This window comes from Sapajus apella, unplaced genomic scaffold (assembly GCF_009761245.1).
Source record: "Sapajus apella isolate SASKATOON/1434 unplaced genomic scaffold, GSC_monkey_1.0 scaffold89, whole genome shotgun sequence".
Lineage (NCBI taxonomy): Eukaryota > Metazoa > Chordata > Mammalia > Primates > Cebidae > Sapajus > Sapajus apella.
In genome coordinates, this window is record NW_022437029.1 from 6,329,102 (window position 1) to 6,356,716 (window position 27,615).

General features: G+C 38.8%; 1 protein-coding gene across 3 annotated transcripts in view; it reads left to right on the forward strand.

Moving 5' to 3' along the window:
• Nucleotides 1-4: 4 nt before the first annotated feature.
• TMEM182 (transmembrane protein 182) overlaps nt 5-27,615 on the forward strand; it is an 85,697-nt gene continuing 58,086 nt past the window's right edge. Inside the window, exon 1 of one of the 3 annotated variants that reach the window (XM_032255575.1) lies at nt 5-123. In XM_032255575.1, coding sequence (XP_032111466.1) covers nt 121-123 — 3 coding nt within the window. In that variant the 5' untranslated portion in view covers nt 5-120. The remainder of the gene's footprint in view (nt 124-27,615) is intronic. The other 2 variants (XM_032255573.1, XM_032255574.1) reach the window with 2 other exon arrangements.

Genomic DNA, 27,615 nt, shown 5'->3' on the forward strand with positions numbered 1-27,615 from the left:
GCAGGCGCGCGCCTGCGCAGAGAGGGGCGGGTGCTACCTGGCAGTTCCGCGAGTGCGTGGCCGCGTCTGCCGCTAACAGCTCTGGTCCCAGGCAAGGTGGAGACTGGGCACATCACCAACATGGTAAGCACGCGCCAGTTTTGTGATGATAGTGATGATGCTCATAGTTTCCTCTCGGTACAGACACTGCTGCCCCTATCGTTAGAGGACAGGAGGGAATTGCAATGAGCTTCACTTACTCGTATGGGGTTATCCTAGGAGGTGACCAAACCCAGCTTGAAGATCCACAGACCGTGGCCCCCCAGTTGTTTGTGACGGACCTGGAATACGTTAACGTGGCTCTCCAGGCTTCCATTTGCCCATTTAAAAAGCAGTAGGAAATAATGTATGCCAACTTCTAGAGGTGTCAGAGTTCTACATATGCCTCTTACCCTCCTTCTCTGGTGCGGTGCAATGTGAACAAACCATAGACAGTCCATGCCTGAGTTCAGGTTACAGTCTCATGGAATAAAAATAATAAGCACACAGTAAATAAACATAAATAAAAATACTAAACATGCAATAAGAAAAGCATACAGTAAGTAAAATACTATAGTGATAAAGAAGCGTAGTCTTCACGTGGGTACTGATGAAACGGGGAGTGAGCTACTTTTGAAAAGCAGTTTGGAGAAGGTGACATGTAAGCTGAGAAAAGTGGAAGGAAGATATGTGTGGCTGAAACTTTCTCATCAAACTGAGAGGTCAGCAGAGGTGCAGACCATTTAGGACCCAGAAGGCCATGACAGAGATTTGGGGTTTATTCTGAGTGCAATGAAAGGAATTAAGTGAGTGCATGATACCACATAATGTCTTTAAATTACTTTTCAAAGTCCATGACACATGGTAAGTAATACACATTAACAATAGTGAATAGCCCCTCTTTTTTTTTAGAACTCATTGTTTATTCCTCTTTCACTATGGTTTCAAGAAGAGTCTGACATTTTACTGTGATTTTGCTCAAAATCTCAATTTAATTGTGTAGGTGGTTAAATTCTGGGATCTGTTAAATTCAATGTTGCAAAATTTCTCATGGGAAAAGGCACTGAATAGGGAGGAATGGAATACTGATACTTAGAATTAAGACATATGTTTGAATCCAGGTGGAACTGTCAATCTTGAACCTCCAAGTTCTTCTGAGACTCCTTTGCAGGAGAACTGGTTTGCTCTCCTATAGCTGAGGAAACTAGTCTTCTTGTACTTGAAATTTTGTGATTAACTCATCTGGGAAAAGTGCCTCGAAGGGAGATGCTCATGTTAACCCATTAAAACCACTCACTGTGGCTACTAAATACATAGCTTGGGTGAAATTTTAGCATGCTCCAGTGACAGGTACACATTATAACCTAGGAGGAAATTGCATCACTTAAAGAATTGTAAGTCTCTGCTAATACAGAATCAATGTAAACTTTAGAAATATGGGGAAGAGGTTTCCAAGGGTATTAGACCAAAGAGGGAAAAAATGTAATACTAGATTAGGCAGAACCACTAATATAGGTGCATTTGCTACAGATACCAGCTGTAGTATGTTAGCTTGTACAGCTGGGGGCAGCTCTAATATTTTACTCAGTTGGTTGAAATTTAGACTCAAAGATAGCCTACATTTAATGATGTTCAGATGCCAGAGTTTTCCTGGCAAAATGTGGATAAAGGACCCCAAAAGTTTTGGGAAGATGAGAATGTCAGACCTGCAACCCTAACACTCAAATATATTCCATGAAAGGCCCAGAAGACACTATGTGCACTAAGGCATTAAAGAATGTGTTAGTGAGAGATGTACTTGCATTTTTGAAAAGATTTGCAATTGCTCTCTTTTTGTAGGCCAGGTATAGCCATGGAGGATACCACCATTAAAATAAGCTCTCTGATTTAAATGAGGATAAGATTTCCAGACTATCAGAAGCTCTCTGATTTAAATGAGGATAAGATTTCCAGACTATCAGAGGCCAGGTCACAGCACTTAAATTCCAAAGACAATGTGGACACATTTACTTTTTTTTTTTTGCTTGTTTGTTGTAACAGAGTCTCGTTCTGTCACCAGGCGCCAGGCTGGAGTGCAGTGGCACGATCTCAGCTCACTGCAACCTCCACATCCCGGGTTCAAGCAATTCTCCTGCCTCAGCCTCCCGAGACTGGGACTACAGGCGCGTACCACCACCTCCAGCTAATTTTTGTACTTTTTAGTAGAGATGGGGTTTCACCATGTTGACCAGGATGGTCTCAATCTCTTGTCCTCATGACCCACCTGCCTAGTCCTCCTAAAATGCTGGTATTACAGGTGTGAGCCACTGCGCCCGGCCGACACATTTACTTTTAAAGTCAACAGGAGTGTACCAGTCACCAGAATGCCTTGACTTGCAGGGATCTTTGGCTATGGCTAATTGACTGTAGCATCCCTAGGAATGAAATAATCAGAAAGCCTACCAGAGAATTGGTTAAGTTACATAACAGAATATACTCTAGATCTGGTACCACAAACCCTGATTTGACTTTCGACAAATCAAAAGAATTACAGCCTTTTACACAATTACTAGACATAATTCAATTCAAAAACAGTCTCTTGATTCAAGGGGAACCCAGGTAACCTTGAGGAAGGATCTTGTGGCATTCATTTGAGTATATTCCATACATCTTCCTCTTAGCTTTCCCCGAAGGGACCTTCAGCCATTTACTAGAGAGATTGTGCATTGTGAAAAAAGGAATACCCAGTTCCTAAACTCTGACTCTGAATTTACACCAGTTCTTGGGGACTCAAAATGTCACTCTGTCCAACCAGTCAAAGTGGAGCTGAATTGAGAGTCCCTGAGACCATTTGTTTCAGATTCAATGAATTGCTAGGAGATAGAACTCAGCACGTAGTCATACTTGTGGCTAAGATTTACTATGGTTAAAGGATACAAAGAAAAATCAGCAAAATGGTTTGCATAGTGTGAAATCTGAAGGAAAATAGGCACAAGACTCCAAGAATCTCCTCCCAGTGGATTCACATGAGACATGATTAATTCTTCCAGCAATAAGTTATGACAAAACAGTGAAATATTGTTGACCAAAGAAACTTAGAAACTTAGTGCCTGGGGTTTTAATTGTGGGCTGGTTATTTAGGTCCCTTTCTACTTAGCACCTATCAAAACTCCAGACTCCCTGGATGAAAGCATTTTTAGTATAATCCATACTGTGTGTACAAACAGTTTGTACACAGTGTACCATCTTACAAGTTAGGATAGTAAAAACCCTACCAAAATTGGAGTTCCCAGATGCTAGCCACGGGATAACACTTTAAGCAAAACTTTTGAAGAATAACAGGCCTACTATATTAACTCTTTCTTGTACACAAGCATATAGTAGTCAGGTGCTAGTTAAAATCTTAGCTGAAGTCTGATTCATAGTGGGCCTAGTTGATCAATATATTTCCTCAGTTTCTGAATGTATAATCGAAATAGAATGTTTGACAACTGGCAGTATTCACAAATTAGTCCTGTGACCCATGGGTGATATCCTCTATGGTAGAAAAGACTGAGTGGAAATACCTAGAACTTTCTTACCAAGATAGTAAAACAGAAGAAATACTTAATTTCTGGAGGAATTAAAGACATTAAGTCATTATAAAAGGCTTAAAAGAAATAAAGGTGGCCGTTTCTCTCACATCCCCCTTTAACTCTGATCTGCTTGGCCTATGAGGAAGTTAGGTGGATCATGGAGAATGACTATGCACTATCATAAACGTGATCTTGTGTTACACCAACTGTGGCTGACATCCCAGATGTACCTTTGCTGGAATAAACCAAGATGGTGTCTGATACGTGATAAACTGCTACCATCCTGGCTAATGATTTTTGCTTGTTTTTGGTCTCTACTAATTTGTAAGGACAAATTGAAAAAAAGTGATCTGCACAACTAACTGTAAGACATGGGGTGACCATATGGCCTGTTTTCCTTCATGAAACGGCTGTTCTCAAACCCACTGTGTTAATTTCCTATAACTGCTGTAACAAATTACCACAAACTTGGTGGTTGAAGACAATAGAAATGTATTATTTCACAGTATTGGTAGCCAGGAACCTGAAATCAGTGTTACTCTATAAAAATGATGAAAATTATGGTGTCAGTAGGGCCATGCTCTTCTGGAGGCTCTAAGGGAGATTCTACTTCTTGTCTTTTCCAGCTTCTTGTGACTGTCAGCATTCCTTGGCTTGAAACCACGTCACTTTAATCTTCAGGGATAGCAATTTTAAATCTCTTTCTGCTTTGCGTTTCCATTGCCTTTGCATATGTGTCAAATTCCCTCTGTCTCTCTCTTTTGGGGTTACATATAATTGTTGAGGGCCCATCTGGATAATCCAAAATAATCCCCACATTTCTCAATCCTAAATCACATCTGAAAATAACCTTTAGTATTTGCCATATAATCAAATACTCATAGGTTTTAAAGTTTAGGACATAAACATTTTTTGAGAAGCCATTTTTCAGCCTTTCCCACCTATCTACACATAAGGTTGTATGTGTGCACCATCAACTGGAAGTTCAATTTTGGGCCATTTCAGAATGAATAAGTGAGTTACATAACCTTGTGGCTTGACTCAGAGTCCTTTGACAATAAAACCTGTTGCATTTTTCCTCTTCATGCATACCCCTGGCCTCCTGGGAGGTTCCCTACAACCAGCTAACTGAACAAGAAAAAACTTGAGCTTGATTTACAAATAGGTCTGTGTGATATCCTGGTGCCACCTGAAAGTGGACAGCTATAGTACTATAGTACTACACTGAGTGGCTCTAAAGGATAGTGGTAAAGGAAAATATGCTCATTGGTTGAAACTTCAATTAGCACTGTGTTGTCCACTTTGCCTGGAGTGTAAGAGAGCCAAAAACAAAGTACACTATTCACAGACAGTTTCTTGTAGATTGGGTGGAACAGATTAGTGGCAAGGAAGTTTGGAAAAGAAGTATGTGGATGGATGTCTGAAAAAGGGCACAGATTGGAGAAGGTATTTTTGTCTTATGTAAATGCCCACCAATGGGTTTCCCACTGCAGAGATGACTTAATGATCAGGTGAACAAAATGATGTGCTGTTTGGATGTCACCATCCTCACAGTGCTTCTTAAATAGGCCCATGAATAAAGTAGCTGTGGTAGCAAAAATAGAGGCTGTCGATAACTTAAGGGTATGGCCTTACCCTTACCAATGCTGTTTCTGGATATTTAATCTGCCAACTGTGGAGACCAACAATGACTCCCTGCTATGCCACTATTTCCTGGAGGAAATTAATTAGCAACCTGATGGAAAGTTGATTACGTTAGACCTCTTCAATTATAGAAGGGGCAGAGAGTCATTGTCAGTGGAATAAACACATATTCCAGGTTTGGATTTGCGTACTCCATTTATAATGCTTGTAGCATCACCACTATCTATGGATTCATTATGGCAATTTACATAGCACTGTATCTGTTCAATGCACTCATTTTACTGCAAAGGGGGTGAAACAGTGGGCTCATACTTATTGGATTACTACATACCTCATTACCTAGAAGAGACTGGCCTAACTGAATGGAGAAATGGCTTACATGTTAGTACAGTGCCAGTTGGAAATAACACTCTAAAAAGATGGAGCTTTGTTGTAAAGTATGTAGTATATGCTTCAAATCAGAGACCATTTATAGTGCTGCCATCACCAAAGCTAGAATATATGGGCTTGGGAATTAAGGGGTGGAAGGGGTTGTGGCTGCTTTCATTGTTATGCCTAATAATTTACTGACAGAATAATTGCTTCCCAACTTGACAATGTTCAGTTCCACTGGTTTTGAGATCTTAGATCACATAATGGCTGTAATGCTTCTACCAGGAAGTATATCAAAGGTTCTATCAAATTAGAAAATGAGACTACCACCTGGAGATTTTGGCCTCTTCATGCCACTCAAAAAGAAAGAGGGCTTAATCTACTGGATGGAGTAATTGATTTTGATTACCAAGGAGAAATTAAGTTAATGCAACATAACAAAAGCAAGAAGGGTTACATCTGGAAATATACAAAAACATAGAAACAAAAAAGGTGGAGTGATTAAAGAATCATATACTTCATGAAAAAGAGTTTTTATCATTCTATGCTATAAAACAATGCTGACCGAGATGGATCCAAGATGGCCAATTAAGAGCCGCTCAGGATTGCAGCTCTCAACGAAAGTGCAGAGGGTGAGTGGACACCGCATTTACAGATGGATCTTTATTGCCCACAGACCAGGAGATTCCCAGGTGGAGGAGCCCCACGGTTTGCCAGCATGGCTGTTTTGGCCAGCACGGCTGTTTTGGCTGGCGCCCCAGTGCGGCAGGTCTCCTCACAAAATACACAGATGCGGGTGCCCTTTTAGCTGGCGATTGGAGCTCCTGGGAGACAGAGACGCTCATTCAACTGATAAAAAAGGGGACTGAAACAAGGAACCAGGCCAGGAGATTCCTGGACAGAAAAGCGCCACGAATCTCAGCACAGCTGTTTCAGCCGGTGCAGTGGGTTGCCGCACGGGAAATCACACAGATCCCAGTGCCTTTTCAACAGGCAACTGGAACACCTGGGAGACAGAGTTGCCCATTCAACTGAAAAAAAAAGAAAAGGGGGGGTCTGAGGCAGGGAGCCAGGTGATCAGGCTCGCCTGGTCCTATCCCCACAAAAAAACAGCAATCTGAAACACTCTGCATTGAGAGTTTCACAGCAAGCAGAGCTGAACCTGGGACAGTCCAAGTCTGTGGGGGAGAGTATCCGCCATTACCAAGGCAGCCCACCAATACAGAGGTAGTCCGCCATTGCTGAGGCAGCCCGCCATTGCCGAGGCAGCCCACCATGACAGAGAGAGTCCACCATTACAGAGGTGGGCCACCATTGCTGAGGCAGTTGTAACTATACCCATATAAACAGGACTGCAGGGAAGTTTACACGGCAACTGGGTGGAGCCGACAGCAGCTCAGCAAAGCCTCTGCAGGCAGACAGTGACTAGGGTGTCTCCTTGCTGGGCAGAGCAGCCCTGAAAAAAGGCAGCAGCAAGAGAGAAACTTAAAATAAAGCCCTAACTCTCTAGCACAGAGCACCTGGGAAAAAAAAAAAAAAGGGTTTATGAGTTTTGCTGCAGCAGACTTAAATGTACCTGCCCAGCAGCTCTGAATGAACAATGGCGCTCACAGCTCAGCAGTCAAGCTTCTATAAAGGACAGACTGCCTCCACAAGCAGCTCCCTGACCACCATATATCTGAAGAGTCACCTCATAAAGGAGAGCTCAGACTGACATCAGGCAAGTATCCTTCTGGGACAAAGATAGCAGAAGAAACTGGCAGCAACCCTTACTGTTCTGCAGCTGCTGCAGGTGATCCCCAGGCAAGCAGGGCCTAGAGTGGACCTCAGCAGTCCTACAGCAGAGAGGCCTGAATGTTAGAAGGAAAACTAAGAAACAGAAAGAAATAACTTCATCATCAACAAACTGGACATCCACTCAGAGACCTAATCTGAAAGCCAGCAACTACAAAGATGACAGGTGGATAAATCCACAAAGATGGGAAGAAACCAGCACAAAAAGGATGAAAACACCTGAAACCAGAATGCCTCTCCTCCTGCAAGGGATCACAACTCCTCACCAGCAAGGGAACAAGGCTGGATGGAGAATGAATGTGATGAATTGACAGAAACAGGCTTCAGAAGGTGGGTAATAAGAAACTTCTGTGAGCTAAAAGAACATGTTCTAACCCAATGCAAAGAAACTAAGAATGTTGAAAAAAGATTTGACGAAATGCTAACGAGAATAGACAACTTAGGAATATAAGTGAATTGATGGAGCTGAAAAACACAACACAAGAACTTCGTGAAGCATACACAAGTTTCAACAGCTGAATTGACCAAGCAGAAGAAAGGATATCAGAGGTCGAAGATCAACTCAATGAAATAAAAGGAGAAGGCAAGATTAGAGAAAAAAGGGTAAAAAGGAATGAACAACATCTCCAAGAAATATGGGACTATGTGAAAAGACCTGATCTACATTTAATAGGTGTATCTGAATGTGATGGAGAGAATGAATCCAAGCTGGAAAATACTCTTCAGGATATTATCCAGGAAAACATCCCTGACCTAGCAAGGCAGGCCAATATTCAAGTCCAGGAAACACCACAAAGGTATTCCTCAAGCAACCCCAAGACACATAATCATCAGTTTCACCAGGGTTGAAATGAAGGAGAAAATGCTAAGGGCAGTAAGAGAGAAAGCTCGAATTACCCACAAAGGGAAGCCCATCAGACTCACAGAAGATCTCTTAGCAGAAACCCTACAAGCCAGAAGAGAGTGGGGGCCAATATTCAACATCCTTAAAGAAAAGAACTTTCAACCCAGAATTTCATATCCAGCCAAACGAAGCTTCATAAGTGAAGGAAAAATAAATCCTTTACAAACAAGCAAGTGCTCAGAGATTTCATCACCACCAGGCCTGCATTACAAGATTACAAGAGCTCCTGAAAGAAGCACTAAACATAGAAAGGAACAACCAGTACCAGCTACTCCAAAAACATACCAAATGGTAAAGAGCATTGACAAAATGAAGAAACTGCATCAAAAAACGATCAAATTCACACATAACTATATTAACCCTAAACGTAAATGGGCTAAATGCCCCAATCAAAAGACACAGACTGGCAAATTGGATAAAAAGCCAAAACCCATCAGTGCGCTGTATCCAGGAAACCCATCTCACATGCAAGGATATGCAAAGGATCAAAATAAAGGGATGGAGGAAGATTTACCAAGCAAATGGAGAGCAAAAAAAAGTAGGAGTTGCAATTCTCATCTCTGATAAAATAGACTTTAAACCAACAAAGATCAAAACAGACAAAGAAGGACATTACATAAAGGTAATAGGATCAATGCAACAAGAATAGCCACCTATCCTAAATATATACACACCCACTACAGGAGCACCCAGATACATAAAGCAAGTTCTTAATGACATACACAGAGACTTAGACTCCCACACAATAATAGTGGGAGAATTTAACACCCCATTGTCAATATTAGACAGATCAATGAGACAAAAAATTAACAAGGATATCCAGGTCTTGAACTCAAGCCTGGACCAAGCAAACCTAATAGACATTTACAGAACTCTCCATCCCAAATCCACAGAATATACATTATTCTCTACACCACATCACACCTACTCTAAAATTGACCACATAATTGGAAGTAAATCACTCCCCAGCAAATGCAAAAGAACAGAAATCATAACAAACAGTCTCTCAGACCACAGTGCAATCAAGTTAGAACTCAGAATTCAGAAACTAACTCAGAACCACACAGCTTCATGGAAACTGAACAACTTGCTCTTGAATGTTGACTGGATAAACAATGAAATGAAGGCAGAAATAAAGATGTTCTTCGAAACCAATGAGAATGAAGACACAACATACCAGAATCTCTGAGACATATTTAAAGCAGTGTCTAGAGGAAAATATATAGCAATAAGTGCCCACATGAGAAGCAAGGAAAGATCTAAAATCAACACCTTATCGTCAGAATTGAAAGAGCTAGAGGAGCAAGATGAAAAAAACTCAAAACCTAGCAGAAGACAAGAGATAACTAAGATCAGAGCAGAACTGAAGGAGATAGAGACACAAAAAACTCTTCAAAAAATCAATAAATCCAGGAGCTGGTTTTTCAAAAAGATCAACAAAATAGACAGACCACTAGCCAGATTAATAAAAAAGAAAAGAGAGAATAATCAAATAGATTCAATAAAAAACGATAAAGGGGATGTCACCACAGATTCCACAGAAATGCAAACCATAATCAGAGATTTTTACAAACAACTCTATGCACATAAACTAGTAAACCTGGAAGAAACGGATAAATTCCTGGACACTTGTATCCTCCCAAGCCTAAACCAGGAAGAAATCAAAACTCTGAATAGGCCAACAACAAGGGCAGAAGTTGAAGCAGCAATTAAGAGCCTACCACCCAAAGAAAGCCCAGGTCCAGATGGGTTCACAGCTGAATTCTACCAGACATACAAACAGGAGCTGTTATCATTCCTTCTGAAACTATTCCAAACAACCCAAAAAGAGGGAATCCTTCCCAAATTTTTATGAGACCAACATCATCCTGATACCAAAACCTAGCAGAGACTCAGCAGGAAAAGAAAACTTCAGGCCAATATCCATGATAAATATAGATGCAAAAATCTTCAGTAAAATACTGGCAAACTGATTGCAACAGCACATCAAAAAGCTTATCCACCATTATCAAGTAGGCTTCATCCCGGGGATGCAAGGCTGGTTCAACATACGCAAGTCTATACATGTAATTCACCACATAAACAGAACCAAGGACAAAAACCACATGATTATCTCAGTTGATGCAGAGAAGGCTTTGACAAAATTCAACAGCCCTTTATGTTAAAAACCCTCAATAAACTAGGTATTGATGGAACATATCTCAAAATAATAAAAACTATTTACGACAAACCAACAGCCAATTTCATACCAAATGGGCAAAAACTGGAAGCATTCCCTTTGAAATGTGGCACTAGACAAGGATGCCCTCTCTCACCACTCCTATTCAATATAGTATTGGAAGTTCTAGCCAGAGCAATCAGGCAAGAAAAAGAAATAAAGGGTATTCAAATAGGAAAGAAGGAAGTCAAATTGTCTCTATTTGCAGATGACATGATTGTATATTTAGAAGACCCCATTGTCTCAGCCCAAAATCTCCTGAAACTAATAAGCAACTTCAGCAAAGTCTCAGGATACAAAATCAATGTGCAAAAATCACATGCATTCCTATACACCAATAACAGACTTAAAGACAGCCAAATCAAGAACGAACTGCCATTCACAATTGCTACAAAGAGAATAAAATACCTAGCAGTACAACTAACAAGGAATGTAAAGGACCTCTTCAAGGAGAACTACAAACCACTGCTCAACGAAATAAGAAAGGAAAGAAACAGATGGAGAAACATTCCATGCTCATGGTTAGGAAGAATCAATATTGTGAAAATGGCCATACTGCCCAAGGTAATTTGCAGAATCAATGCTATCTCCATCAAGCTACCAATGACCTTCTTCACAGAACTTGAAAAAACCACCTGAAACTTCATATAGAACCAAAAGAGAGCCCGCATAGCCAAGTCAATTCTGAGCAAGAAGAACAAAGCTGGAGGCAGTACACTACCGGACTGCAAACTATACTACAAGTCTACAGTAATCAAAACAGCATGGTACTGGTACCAAAATAGAGATATAGACCAATGGAACAGAAGAGAGGCCTCAGAGGCAACACCACACATCTGCAACCAACTGGTCTTTGACAAACCTGACAAAAACAAGCAATGGGGAAAGGATTCCCTGTTTAATAAATGGTGTTGGGAAAACTGGGTAACCATATGCAGAAAGCAGAAACTGGACCCCTTCCTGACACCTTACACTAAAATTAACTCCAGATGGATTAAAGACTTAAAAATAAGACCTAACACCATAAAAACCCTAGAAGAAAATCTAGGCAAAACCATTCAGGACATAGGCATAGGCAAGGACTTCATGACCAAAACACCAAAAGCACTGGCAACAAAAGCCAAAATAGACAAATGGGACCTGATCAAACTCCACAGCTTCTGCATGGCAAAAGAAACAGTCATTAGAGTGAATCGGCAACCAACAGAATGGGAAAAAAATTTTGCAGTTTACCCATCTGACAAAGGGCTAATATCCAGAATCTACAAAGGACTAAAACAGATTTACAAGAAAAAAACAAGCCCATTCAAAAATGGGCGAAGGATATGAACAGACACTTTACAAAAGAAGACATACATGAGGCCAACAAACATATGAAAAAATGCTCATCATCACTGGTCATTAAAGAAATGCAAATCAAAACTACATTGAGATACCATCTCACGCCAGTTAGAATGGCGATCATTAAAAAATTTGGAGCAACAGATGCTGGAGAGGATGTGGAGAAATAGGAACACTTTTACACTGTTGGTGGGAGTGCAAATTAGTTCAACCATTGTGGAAGACAGTGTGGCAATTCCTCAAGGACCCAGGAATAGAAATTCCATTTGACCCAGCAATCCCATTACTGGGTATATATCCAAAGGATTATAAATCGTTCTATTTTAAGGACACATGCACACGAATGTTCATTGCAGCACTGTTTACAATAGCAAAGACCTGGAAAAAACCCAAATGCCCATTGATGATAGACTGGACAGGGAAAATGTGGTACATATATACCATGTAATACTATGCAGCCATCAAAAATGATGAGTTCGTGTCCTTTGTAGGGACATGGATGAATCTGGAAACCATCATTCTCAGCAAACTGACACAGGAACAGAAAATCAAACACCACATGTTCTCACTCATAGGTGGGTGTTGAACAATGAGAACACATGGACACAGGGAGGGGAGCATCACACACTGGAGTCTGTGTGGGGGAAGTAGGGGAGGGACAGTGGAGGGGGTGGGGTGTTGGGGAGAAATAGCATGGGGAGAAATGCCAGATATAGGTAATCAGAGGAAGGCAGCAAATCACACTGCCATGTATGTACCTATGCAACAGTCTTGTATATTCTTCACATGTACCCCAAAACCTAAATGCAATAAAAAAATGCTGACCAGCTGATATTTTGGCTGAGAACAAGTGATATATAAAATAGGTGGCTCATGCCTGTAATCCCAGCACTTTGAGAGGCCAAGGAGGGCAGATCATGAGGTCAGGAGTTAGAGACCAGCCTGACCAACATGGTGAAACCCTGTCTGTACTGAAATACAAAAAATTAGTGGGGCATGGGTGGTCACGTCTGTAGTCCCAGCTACATGGGAGGTTGAGGCAGGGGAGTAGCTTGAACTCAGGAAGTGGAGGTTATTGTAAGCCAACATTGCACCACTGCACTCCAACCTGGCAAAAGAGCAAGACTCTGTCTCGAAACAAAACACAAAAACCGTAGAGGACTTCTGGTGTCTGTTTCAACATATGGAGAGCATGGGAAGTTGCCACTCCCATTAGTAAAACAAACACAGAAAAATGGATAAACTGAAAACCCATAACTTTTCATAGATATCTAAGAGAATTGGGGGTCACAGGGCAAGCCACTGCCTGGAAATCTGGAGACTGACTAGCATATAGAATTACAGTCAAGATCAGCTTACTGAGGGCAGAAACTACTGGGACTAGTAACTAGTAGTATGACTTTAGTGATAATTTTGATGAACTACTTGACCTAAATGTGGCATATACACAATGGAATGCTATGGAGCCATAAAAAAGTATGAGTTCATGTCCTATGCAGGGATATGGATAAAGCTGGAACCATCATTCTCAGCAAACTGATACATGAACAAAAAAAACAAACACTGTATGTTCTCACTCATAAGTGGGTGTTGAGCAATGAGAACACATGGATATAGGGAGGGGAACATCACACACCAGGGCCTGTCAGGGGGTAGGGGTCTAGGGAGGGATAGCAGGGGGTGGGGGCATAGAGGAGGGATAGCGTCAGGATAAATACCTAATGTAGATGATGGGGTGATAGATGCAGCAAACTCCATGGCATGTGTATACCTATGTAACAAACCTGCACATTCTGCTCATGTACCCCACAACTTAAAGTATAATAAAATAAAAATAATAAACTCTTGGAGGGTTAGTTTTAGGGTTACTTCCAAAATTTAATGAGCTTTACCTACAGAAGATCCACCAGGTTCTTATGGTGAAGATACGAGAAAAATTCCCTCTGGTTCCCAGCAGAAAGAAAAGAAAAGCAAACATTTATTTCCTTTCTTTCCATTTCAATATGGAAAATTAACTATACTGAAATACATTAAGAGCATTTTCTATAACACAGGTGAAGCATGTAAGGAAAACTGCTAGGCACAATCTTAACTGACCTGGAAAAGGGAAACTTGATAACTCGTGTCTACTCTGTCTTTGTCTCATATGAAGGAAGAAATACAGCTAAAAATGTTTTTATATGTTGAACCCCAGACACTTAAGCCCACTAAAACACTAAAATTTAATGATAAGATTATAGAATCTTTCTCCTCCCCAACACCTCACAAAAATATTAATAAGGTTCCAGCATAATAACAGTGAATTACAATCGAGATGCAAGACACAGACTCTAATTAAGAATTTTCTAGGGAAACCCAAAGGTAAGAGGGGAGAAAACACAAAACAAGGAACTAGAAGAAACTGAAGCCTCTGGAACCTCCAGCTGCGAAAATACTAACACAGCCTAGCTCCTAGCCAGATTAACCTGAAACCCTATACAAAAAGCCTGGTTGCCTGAGATCCTATGACTCCAGATACCATGCCTGACTTTCCACAACAAAACATTTACAATTTATGCTAAAAGAAAAGAGAAAGCATAATCTGACCAGACAAAGCAACTGTTAAAACTAGACTCAGATATAACACAGGTCTTCGAATTATTAGGCATGGGATTTAAAATAACCATGCATAATATATTAAGGGCTTTAATGGAAAAGTAAGCAACATGCAAGAACAGAGGGATAATGTAAGCAGAGAGAAGAAAACTTTAAGAAAGAATCAAAAGAAAATTATAGAAATCAAGAACACTCTAACAGAAATGAAAGTTGCTTTTGATGGACTCATCAGTAGATTGGATTCAGTCAGGGAAACAATCATTGAGCTTGAAACTGGGTCAATAGAAAATTCCTACACTGAAAAGCAAAGAAAAGAAAACATAATAAAAATTTAAAAGAACAGAATATTAATGAATTGTGAGATAATTTCAAAGGGTATGATATACCTTTTGATATTCTATAACAATTTTGGAGTGTCAAAAGGATAAAAAACACAGAACAATTACTTGAAATAAATAATGGACTAGAATTTTCAAAATTTAATGACGAACGTCAAACCACATGTGTAGTAGCTCAGAAAACACCAAACAGGATAAATACTACAGTCTACTCTGAGGTATAGCATATCTATGTCTTAGAAAACTGAAAACAGAAAATCTTGAAATAAGGCAGACTATACAAACATCTTACTTATAGAGGAGCCAAGATAAAAAAAATACAACTGTTTTTTTATCAGCAAACTTAAAAGCAAGCAGTGAGATATTTAAAGCGTTATTAGAAAAAAATCCAGCAACCTATAATAATTTTGTATCCAGAAGAATTATCCTGCAAGAGTGAAGAAAAAATAAAACTTTTCTTAGGTTAAAAAAAACTGATGAAATTCATTTTTGTTAGACATGACTTTCAAGAAATGTTAAAAGAAATTTTTCAGAGAGAAGGAAAATAAGGTCAGAAACTTGAATCTCATAAATTAGTTAATGGAATCTGTGTCAGAAAAGGAATCCATGAAAATAAGATCTTTTATTTTTCTTATTAATTGATCTAAAATATAATAGTTTGTTCAAAGTAATAATAGTAACAATGTACCAAGTGATTATAGTATGAAGGTAAATGTAATGAATGGCAGCAATATTATCAGGGAACGAACATTGGAAACACAAAGTTATAAGGTATAGGCAGTAGCTGTAAGTCAGTATGTTATTTGAATCTGGTCTTAAATTAGTTGTAAATGTATATTGCAAACTCTAGGGCAATCACAAAAGGTTTTGAAAAATAAATATAATTTACATGGTAAGAGGAGAGAAAAAAATTATAAAATGCTGCCATTAAAACCAAAGAAGAGCCAGGCATGGTGGCACATGCCTGTAGTCCCAGCTACCGGGGATGCTGAGGTGGAACGATCATTCAAGCTCAGAAACGCAAGGCACAGGGAGCTATAATTGCCCACTGCACCTCAGCCCGGACAACAGAGTGAGACCTTATCTCAAAACAAACCAAAACAAATGGAACAGAAACAAAAACTGAGAAGGCTGGATAAGAGCAGAGGATTAAAGAAACAAGGAACAATGCAACAAGTAGAAAACGTGACAAACATGGTAGATATTCATTGTACTATATCAACAGTCACTTAAATGTGATTGGCCTAAATATGCCAATTAAAAGAGAGACTGTCAGAGGGGATTAAAAAACAGGACACAACTATATGTCGTATACACAAAACCCATTTTACATATAAAACAAAGATTAAAAATACAAGGCTAGGGAAAATTATATCATATAGACACTAATCAGAAGAAAACTGGAGTAGCAATGTTAATTTCAACAAGATGTATTTCAAAACAAAAGTATAGGCCGGGCGCGGTGGCTCAAGCCTGTAATCCCAGCACTTTGGGAGGCCGAGGCGGGTGGATCACAAGGTCAAGAGATCGAGACCATCCTGGTCAACATGGTGAAACCCCGTCTCTACTAAAAATACAAAAAATTCAGCTGGGCATGGTGGCGCATGCCTGTAGTCCCAGCTACTCAGGAGGCTGAGGCAGGAGAATTGCCTGAACCCAGGAGGCGGAGGTTGCAGTGAGCCGAGATCGCGCCATTGCATTGCACTCCAGCCTGGGTAACATGAGTGAAACTCCGTCTCAAAAAAAAAAAAAAAAAAAAAAAAAAAAGCAAAAGTATAATCATGGGTACAGAGGAGTATCGCATAATGATAAAAGGGTCAATTCTCCAAGAAGACATAACAACCTTATTGTGTATGAACCTAACAGCAAAGCATCCAAGTACTTGAGGCAAAAACTAATACTATTTCGAAGAGATGTAGACAAATCCACAATTACAGTTGAAGACTGACACCTATCTATCAGTAATTTATAGATACAGCAGGTAGAAAATCAACCATTCTACAACTGGGTTTAATTTATGTTTGTGAAATACTTTAACATCAACAGACTACCCCTTTGTCTCAAGCTCAAACTGATGTTCGCAAAGAAAGACCACATTCTGGGCTAGAATATACATTTTAGCAAGTTTCATATGAATAGAAACAATAAAAAGTATACTCTCAGGTCACAATGAAATTAGACTAGAAATCAGTAACAGAAAGTTCCTCAAAAACCCTCAAATATATGGATATTAACCAATATACTTATAAATCACACATAGTTTAAAGAAGTCTCAAGAACAATTTGAAAATATTTGAAACAAACTGCAAATGAAAATGTAACTTACCAAATTTGTGAGATGCAAAAAAAGTGCTGCTTAGGGGAAAATTTATAGTATTAAATGCATATATTAGAAAAAAGATCTAAAATCGAGAATTTGTGCTTCCATCTTAAGAACTAAGAGGAAGGACAATTTTAATTACTTTGTTTAGAATCAAATCTCTGACCTATCTCACGGTTTTTTCTTCCCGAAGAAATTTTTTTTAACGTTTCTTATAGAGCAGATCTGCTGACAATAAACTCCCTTGGTTTGTGTTATATAACTAGGATTCATTTCTCCTTCACTTTTGAAGTGTACAAAATTCTAGATTAACAAATGTTTTAGTTTTTCCTTTTAGACCTTAAAATATTTCACTTATTGTCTTCATCCTTGTATGTTTTCTGATGGGAAATTTGCTATAATTGTTGTTCTTATTCTGAAAGCAATTTGTCTTTTTTTGCCTTTGACTGCCTTTAAGGTTTTATTTTTGTCTTTGACTTTCAGCATTTTGCATATGAGATGCTTACATGTGTTCTTTTTCTATTTGGGCATTAATCCTACTTGGTATTCTCTGCATTTCTTGGCTCTGTCATTTGATGTCTGTCTATAATTCAGGAATATTCTCAGCCATTGTATCTTCAAATATTTCGTCTTTTCCATTTTCTCCGTGTTCTAATTCTAGAACTCCAGCGACACTTTGGTTAGACCATCTGCTGTTGCTCAGCAGATGTTGGAAAGTGTGTTGTTTTTTCCTTTGTCCCCTCACTCTTTTTGCTTTATGCTTTTTTGTTTAGATAATTTTTATTGATCTGTGTTCAAGTTCACCAATTCTTTCCTTGGCTCTGTTTAGTCTGGTGATAAAACTGTCAAAGACAATCTTCATCTCTGTTACTTCGTTTTAATGTCTAGAATTTGCACTTGAATCTTTCTTAGAGTTTTTATCTCTTTGCTGAAGATACCTATCTGGTCTTGCATGCTGTTTAAGTTTTCCATTATAGTTTTTAACATATTAATTTTAGTTATTTTAAGGTGATTCTGTGATAGCTTCAACATAGGAGTCATATCTGGGTATGTTTGTAATGATTCCTTTGTCTCTCAGACCATTCTCTCTCTCTATTTCTAGCATTATTAAGATATAATTCATATGCCATGCAATTCACCTACTTAACACATACAATTTAATGGCTTTTGATATGTTTATGAAGTTGTGCGACTATCACCACAATTTTAGAATGTTTTAATCACTGCCCCCCAAATACCTATATATTTTAGGCATTACCCTCCAAGTCTTCAATCCCTCTCAGCCCTAGATAACAACTAATAAACTTTCTATTTCTATGTATTTACCTATCTTGTATATTTCATATAAATGGAATTATGCAATAGATATTACTTTGTGACTGGGTCCTTTCCTTCAACATGATATCAGGGTTCATCCATGTTGTAGCATGGATTCCACATAACATTCCACTATATGGGTATACCACATTTTATTTATACATAATCAGTTGATGGGCATTGGGATCGGTTCCAATTTTGGGCTATTATGAATAATGCTGCTATAAACATTTGTGTACAAATTCTGATGGTAACATATGTTTTTATTTCTCTTGCCATAGAATTACTGGTTTGATGGTACTTCTATGTTTAAACTTTGGAGAAACTCAAACTGTTTTCCATAGTGATGACTACAATTTACACTCCCACCAGCAGTGTATGAGAGTCCTAATTTCTCCACATTTCACCAATACTTTTCACTTTCCATAATTGGATTATAGCACATTCTAGTGGATGTGAAGTGGTATCTCACTGTGGTTTTGATTTGCATTTCTCTGATGGCTAATGATATTGAGCATTTCTCATGTGTTTATTGGCCATTTGTATATCTCGTTGGGAGAAATACCAGTGTAGTTAGCTTGCCTGTTTTTTAATTGTTATTTTTAAAATAACTGAGTTGTCAGTGTTCTTTATATGGTCTAAGTACAAGTCCTTTATCAGATATGTAATTTGCAAATATTTTCTTCAATTTTGTCAGTTATCTTTTTTTTGATATCAATGTCCTTTGATGCACAAATATTTTTAATTTGGAGAGGATGTGGAGAAATAGGAACACTTTTGCACTGTTGGTGGGAGTGTAAATTAGTTCAACCATTGTGGAAGACAGTGTGGCGATTCCTCAAGGACATAGAAATAGAAATTCCATTTGACCCAGCAATCCCATTACTGGGTACATATCCAAAGGATTACAAATCGTTCTACTATAAGGACACGTGCACACGAATGTTCATTGCAGCACTGTTTACAGTAGCAGAGACCTGGAACCAACCCAAATGCCCATCGACGATAGACTGGATAGGGAAAATGTGGCACATATACAGCATGGAATATTATGCAGCCATCAAAAACGATGAGTTTGTGTCCTTTGTAGGGACATGGATGAACCTGGAAACCATCATTCTCATCAAACTGACACAAGAGCAGAAGATCAAACACCGCATGTTCTCACTCATAGGTGGGTGTTGAACAATGAGAACACATGGACACAGGGAAGGGAGCATCACACACTGGGGTCTGTCAGGGGGAAATAGGGGAGGGACAGTGGAGGGTGGGGAGCTGGGGAGAGATAGCAAGGGGAGAAATGCCAGATGTAGTTGAAGGGGAGGAAGGCAGCAAATCACACTGCCATGTGTGTACCTATGCAACAATTTTGCATGTTCTTCACATGTACCCCAAAACCTAAAATGCAATAAAATAAATAAATGGGGAAAAAGTAAAATAAAATAAAATTTAAAAAAAAAAAAGATGAAAACCCTAAAAAAAAAAAAAAAGAAATGTTTTATAATTTCCTTTATCTTTTTAGGACACATTACTTGGACTTTAAATGGTTGGATATCTTAAATGGTTTTCATCAGTTATACTTGTTCCACTGGTGAGTGGGTCATGGAGTTCCTCACACTGTTATTCTAGAAGTGGAACTTGGACTTGTTTTATTTTTCCCTTTTTTTTTTTTTTGGTATATTCTTAGTATTTTGTTGAAAGCTTAACATGATGCATAGGACAGTACATAGTAACATGTATATATATTTTTGGTTGGAGATGAGTCCTTTCCTTTCTGCTGGTCCTTCAGTGTAAGGGTGTGCGTTTATCCAGTCTCCTTGGACACTGTCTTTGCCAAGGAAATTGTCATAATCTGCATTGTTTCAGTTATGACCGGTGTAGGAGATAATACAGATCCAACTAATACTATGCCTTTGAGTACTGTTTTAAATATAGGGATGATCACCATCTAAATATTAATGAGCAAGGAACATGCGTATTAAACTCCTTTCTAATCCAGGATGATACTGAAGGAACTAGTAATATACCCAGAGATGAGGATAAATCAGAATTTCTTTCTCTAAATTAAGACTCAAGTCATTGCACGTAAGAAATATGCAGAGCACTTTTATAACTGAGGGACAGAAGAGGAGAACCTTTTCATTCACGCAGCTTCTAGCATATGAAGTGTAATATGCAAACTTAGAATTATTTTAACTCTAAACAAATGGATGAGGAAATTAAATTGAAATTACAATAGTTTAAAATGTATATATTTTTATAAAATAGATCTATTCCTATAAGTCTCAGCATTTTAGATTCTAAAATCCTCCAAATTCTATATTAAATGCTTTCACTCTTTGGTCCCCAGTTTTGTTTGTGAAATGTTTTACTGTGTCCTAATTGCATTTGAAGGCAGGATTTTAACAAATGAATTTTAAGGTTTTTTTTTTTCCTCTTTCAAGGGTTATTATACTTAAATGCACTGAGAGAGTTCTGCATGAAACAGAGCCTGGAGGTAGGTAGCAAACCTTTTGCAGAGGGAAGGATATTTTTGTCGTATAACTCCCTTGGTATGAATTACTTGTGTAGGTAACTATCAGTTTAAATGAGCATAAACTGCCTAAATTAATGAGGTGAATGAGCTTATGGATGTTGCTGTAGTCATTGTCAGTGGAAACTGTTCATTGGGGATCTAGGTGCTTAGATGAAACTATCTTAGATAAGGCTATTCAGCATCAAATAATATGAAACTAGTAAGTCATTGTTCTACTGTATATACTTTTATTTTTAAAATAATTTGAAATAGGGTCTTGCTATGTTGCCCAGGCTGGTCCAGAACCCCTGGGCTCAAAATATCCTCCTTCCTCAGCCTCCCAAAGTGCTTGGATTACAGACATAAGCCACCACGCTCAGCCAGTTCTACATTTTTGACAGATAAAAATCCCAACTACCTGTGATAATGTATCATGAAATGCAAATTTTACCTGTGGCCAGCAGGTGGCAGTGTTCAAACTAATTTAATTCAGCTCAGTAAGATGAATAGCTAAATTACCTACCTTACAGAATTGTGCTGGGTGTAAGGGATGCCACACTAAACAAAAACTGAACCACTTATTGCCATATGTAGTTTATTTGTTGTTCTTGTACTATGTGTAAGACTAGAAAACCTGTGAATAATCCCTCAAAATGCTTACAATATGGCCGTGTTTTATACTGATAGGTAGTGGAGAGGATGTCACACAAGAATCACAAAGCATAATACAAAACTAAGATTAAAGGGTCCTTAGAGTCACAGAGACATGTGGCTCATGGGCAGTAAAAATCTGTTTCAATAAGGATCATACGGAAGCAATTGTTCTTCAGGTCATCTCTCAGTTTAATGTCCTGGGCCTAGGATGGTGGGCCACAATCCCTTATGTGTAATCCTTTGGACCAGATATGTTTAGAACTCAGAATTTGGGGGATTTTACAAAAGTACACGATGAATATATTGTGCATTACCTAACACCCACTTGTGGAACCTGGGAACCTGGAAATAAATCAAACATATTCATATTTATGCCACAAAATATATGAGGACCCACTCTGTAGTTTATATGGCCTCATGTTGATCAGATCTGCTTTGCCAAAAGCTTTGGGTTTTCAGAGACTTTGGATATTAGGGTGGCAGATGAGGTATTGTAGACTTATACTATCCCATGAAAGAAGAATCTACCCTAAAATCTCCAAAAAAGATGTCAGAACTTTCTTTGATAATCCATGGACATAAGCCACCATGCTCAGATTTCCATGATTACCAAAGATACATGGATTAACAGTCTATAGAACATGAATTTTAGAACATGGATTTTCTAGAACATGGATTTGCAGTCTGTAGAAGCCGCGGCAGTTTGATTTCTACATTTGTTTAAAAATTTGTTCAGCATTGTTGGGTGCTGAGCAATGCCAGGCTTGTGTTTTTAAACTAAAGCAAACTAGAATTCATTTTGTTTTGGGAATGTTTAAATAATATCATTAGGTATTTTGAGCTAATTAAGAATATTGCAACATTAGGATTAGCAATTTTGACTATAGGAAAAAGAATGTTTTGCTCATGATCACTTACAAATGTGACTTGAGATTTGTGCTCAGTTTCAGTCTACCTACCGATAATAAAAACAAGTTAACTAAAAAGTTAAGTAAAAAGAACTGAATCAAAACAGGCAAAGCCTTCTGTGGCTTATGGTCATCTAGCTGTTGCTTACCAAGTCTTATTTAACTTGTGAAAACCAAGGGTAGAATTTACCATAATATCTTGGAATGTTATTGATCTTAGTGGACTCTAGATTTTAACAGATTGCTTTTTTAATTTTTCAATTTAAGAAACAAACTTAGAACATTTTCGCTGCAATTTCTCTAACTGAATAGAGACTCTAAAAGAAATATGATTTCCAGGAAACCAGAAGAATTTCCAAATGAAATTATGACCGAAATAAACAGAATAAGAGGGAAAAAAGGAAAGGATAACCAATGAGGTTACAGAGCTTTTCAAATGGAAGAACCATACCAGTGTTCTTAGCCAGGCACGTTACTCCTTCCGATACCTGATTTTACAAATTGTCTTTGTTGGTTTGTTTTATTGTTGAGTGCTTTCCTTGTTCTCAAAAACATTTCAAGCATTGTATATAAGCACATAAAAAAGTGTGAGGAGCACAGGAAGGGAATTAAGGAAGGCAGGGTGAAAGCTGGCACATCACCGTTTGTACTTAGCCTTTGATCTTACCAGGTACCGAAGTGAAGAGAGAAGCACTCTCAGTTACATGAGAATATTACCTCATTGAGGCCAGAGAGCACATTCTAGTCACAGTATCCACCCAGGGCACAGCATGGTATGTCTTGGAGCAGGCAAGTGATATATGCTTGATATTACAAATATTTGTCAAATGAATCAAGATTGATAGTGTCTTTAGGATGAAAAATGACAGCAGTGCTCTGTAGAAATTCAACTTGTATTTAGCACTCAGATATTTCCCTCTGGCCTTCATAAGGGGATACTGTTTGTAGGAACCAGTGTCCCCAGTAACATCATTAAGAATAAGGGGGCAAATTGTATGTGAACTTTTCTTTGTTTGCTCATCATTATTAAACTGATTTGATTGATGAAAAAACATTTATTGACTCAGTTTGCTCCACAACATATGGATTCTAAAAACTGTCTAGGAAAGGGAGAGTATAATAAAACACATATGAAAATTTGTCATGTGAGTTATGTGAGTCTCCTTGCAGAGTGTTGCTGTTAACACCTAAGGGAACATGTAGTTCATAGTAGGCATGTGGTAAATATTTGTTGAAGGAACTAATGGAGAGGTCATCAGGTAGATGAAAGAGAAAGGCCTTCTAATCAGGGAGCAAAGATTTGAGGAGCTACTGTTGGTCCAGGAGGAAGGGTGATGTGTTATGTATTGGTGTGGGAATACTGGGAACACCTGGTGAGAAATCAATCTGGTGAAATAGATTTCAGTCAGATTTGCAGTGCTAGCAAAGGGAGTTTTATTTTATTGTGTTTTTTGCTTTTAAATTTTGTTTCATTATTTGTTTTTTAGTTTCTTTATCAGAACTGTGACCTCCAGTTAAAGCAGAATAGAAGGCTAATACATAGAAATACCAGCTCATTTGATACACATCATCTTACCAAGTACCCCCAATAATCCTCTGAAGTAATGTTGCCATTTTTCATATCAAAAAACAGAAACCTGCTGGGCAAGATGGCTCACACCTATAATCCCAGCACTTTGGGAGGCCAAGGTGAGCAGATCACCTGAGGTCAGGAGTTGGAGAACAACCTGGCCAACATGGTGAAGCCCTGTCTCTACTAAAACTCCCAAAAAATTAGCTGGATATGGTAGTGCACACCTGTAGTGTCAGCTACTTGGGAGGCTGAGGTGGGAGAATCACTTGAACCCAGGAGAGGGAGGTTGCAGTGAGCTGAGATTGTGCCTCTGCACTCCAGTCTGGGCAACAGAGCAAGACACCATCTCAAGAAAAAACAAACAAGCAAACGGAAACTCAGAGAGTTGAGCCGTTGGCTCAAGATCACTCATTAGTGAAAGGAAACTCCAAATTTTCTAAATTAAGCTAAATCCAGTTCTAAGACTGGCAAAGAGGGATAGTAGAGTATCTAGATGGGGAGCAGACCTGGTACTGGCAGGTCCTATTATTTTTCCCCGGGCTCATCTTCTCTTGGATGATCACTTCGCAGTCCCCACTCAGCCACATTGCCTCCTCATTTAGACTTGGGAGCGCAGGGAGGACAAGTTGAAGGTCTTAAACAAAGTAAAGGGGTGACATTGAGGAAATAAACATAAAGTCATTACCTATAAATTATTATGTGTTGCCTTTAGTAGTGGGACCCCATGGAGATCCCTCCTTGCTTACCTCTTGTCCTTCTTCGTGTCACTGAGAAGATCTTTTACTCCTACCACTATGAAGACCTTCAGGTGGTAAAATTCCTGCCCAAGATAGTGGACGCCCACAGAGACACTGGTTGTTTCATAGTCTGCCTTCTAAAGACTGATCACGGTACTGGAGAACTCATCATGGTGCCTGCCACATGGTAGAGGCTCATGCATGTTAGCTACTATTAGGCACCGCAGTTTACATTTTTGACAATCAACTTCTCCCACAGGATTGATGTTCAGACACCATGTTTATTCTTGTGGCCCTAGTGACTCAGTGTATTAGTCTGTTCTCACACTGCTGTAAAGAACTACCTGAGATGGAGTAATTTATGAAGAAAAAAGGTTTAATTGACTCAAGTTCAGTATGTTTAACAGAAAACATGACTGTGAGGCCTCAGGAAACTTACGATCATGATGGAAGGTGAGGAGGAAGCAAGCATCTTCTTCACAAGGTGGCAGGAAAAAGAGTGAAGCGGGAAGTGCTACACACTTTTAAACCATCAGATCTCGTGAGAACTCACAATCATGAGAGCAGCAAGGGGAAAATCTATCCCCATAATCCAATCACCTCCCACCATGTCCCTCTTCCAGTTTGACAAGAGATTTGGGTGGGGACACAAATCCAAACCATATCACTCAGTGTGATAACCTTATCAATATAAAGATAGAATTAATATTCCCATAAGGGATAGATATATAGACTAGCAGTGAAGCTACTTTATTATAGGATTATTAGGAGTTGAGGTTGGAGCTCAGCCAGGCCTGTCTCCCCTCATTTCCTTGACTTTCATTAGAAGAAGAGAAAGGGAAGAGAGAACCTGTGTCTCAATTTGTAAATTTGTAAAGAACACCACAGCTGCTTAACAGCCTTCCTTCCCAGTGTATGGACATTTTCTTAGGCTGCTGACATAACTTGGGGAAGCAACGCTGAATAGCTATTAAAATTCCTTAGGAATCATGGAAAATTAGAAGAGTTTCAAGTGACAGGCGAATGTCCAATTTTCTGAAGAAGAAAGACACGTTTTGCCCCCTTGATGGTAAGCTCCATTTCGTTTCTTCGTTAGCAGAAGTCTAATAAGTATTTTTTAAAAGATGATTTGCAAACATCTGTACAGGAAACATGCACCCTGCTAAAATCCAGCACTCCAGAGCTTAACAAGGACCAAGCTGGGCAAGATTAGCAGTTTCTTTTGGGGGTAGATTGTCAGTTGGATTGCTCAGGAGGTCATGTATTTGCATCTCAGCCAAGACTCCTACCACAAATTGATTTCTGTTTTATTTCAGTGCCTGTTCTGTGCCAAGCCCTATGCTAAGTATTGAGAATTATCAAGCTAAAATGGCTCAGTTTTATGATAGCAAAAGTATTCTGTGATATTTTTCTCAATAGATGCACACATATGAATGACTGGAAATTCTGATGTTAATTAAATTAATGACTGATTTAATATATTGAAAAAACATACCTATTTCCTGAGGGAATGCTCCCCTGGAGAATGATCTTTCGTGGCATTTATCTGGACTCTGCCCTGTCCTACAATCCCACTAGTAACATTTTTATGATGATGCTTATGTATTTTTGGATAAACCAAAAATGGTGAGAAAATGTTATTCATTGATGAAACTAGTTCAGAAAGATGATCCTTTTCTCTGACAAAGACAAAAATTGTGATAAATAGTAACAACAAAGTCTAATACTCTTGTCTACTAATTTAAAAAAATCTACTTTTGTGTATGTGTGTGCGTTAAAGATTTAATATTAATGAATGGAATTTTAACCATAAACCATTGAAATATAAGTAAAATAAATAAAATATTCCTATCCAGCAGATTTCTCCTTCATTCCAGACAACAATAGTGTCACCTACAACCACAAGTGTGCAACCACAGCAACCACAACTACACTAGTCCGGGGTGGGGGGGGCATGTGGGAGAGCAGTAAAATGTGTACAGGATGACCAGAACTCATTATTAAACCCCCGTGTATTTTGTTCTAACAGACCTCTTTTTTTCCCACTAGCTCATGAACTCCTCAAAGTCAAGGCCTATATATCATAATCTTGATATCTGATAAAATGCCTGGACCCTCAGAAGTTCACAGTAAGTACTTTCTGAAGATGTATTCTCCTCCCTGCAGAAAATTTACTTTGCTCTAATATGGCATTAATTATAGAATAGCATCTGTATTTAGTTTATATTGCTACTGTAGAAAATTGCCCCAAAATTAGTGGCTTAAAACAACATAGATTTGCTATCCTACAGATCCAGAAGTCATAAATTCCACAGGGATCTCACTGAGCTCAAATTTGTGGACAGGGTTGCATTCCTTCCTGAAGGCTCAAGGGGAGAAGGTTCAAGGGGCTTGTGGTCCCCTTCCTTCATCTTCAAACCAGCAACTGTCTACCCCTTTTGCTGTGGTCATAGTTCTCTCTCTGGCCACTTTGTCAGGACTGGTTCCCTGCTTTCCATGTAAGGTTTCATGTAATAAAATTGAGACCACTTGTATAATCCAGGATATTTCCGTGTAAAGTAACATATTCACGGATTAGGATTAGGGCATGAATAAACATCATTGTGAGGTCATTATTACTTTTGGTACAGCATCCAGATAAGAACTGTGGTTGTATTAAACTGCTAGAATATACCTAGAATATTTTGCTATGGCTCACTTCAATAGAGCACTTGAAAATTGTAGGAAAGAACCAGAGCAGAGAGGAGAAGGTTTGGAGTTGTACCAATCTAAAGGGTGTTTAAAGGAATAGAGTGTTTAGCTTAGAAAAAAGA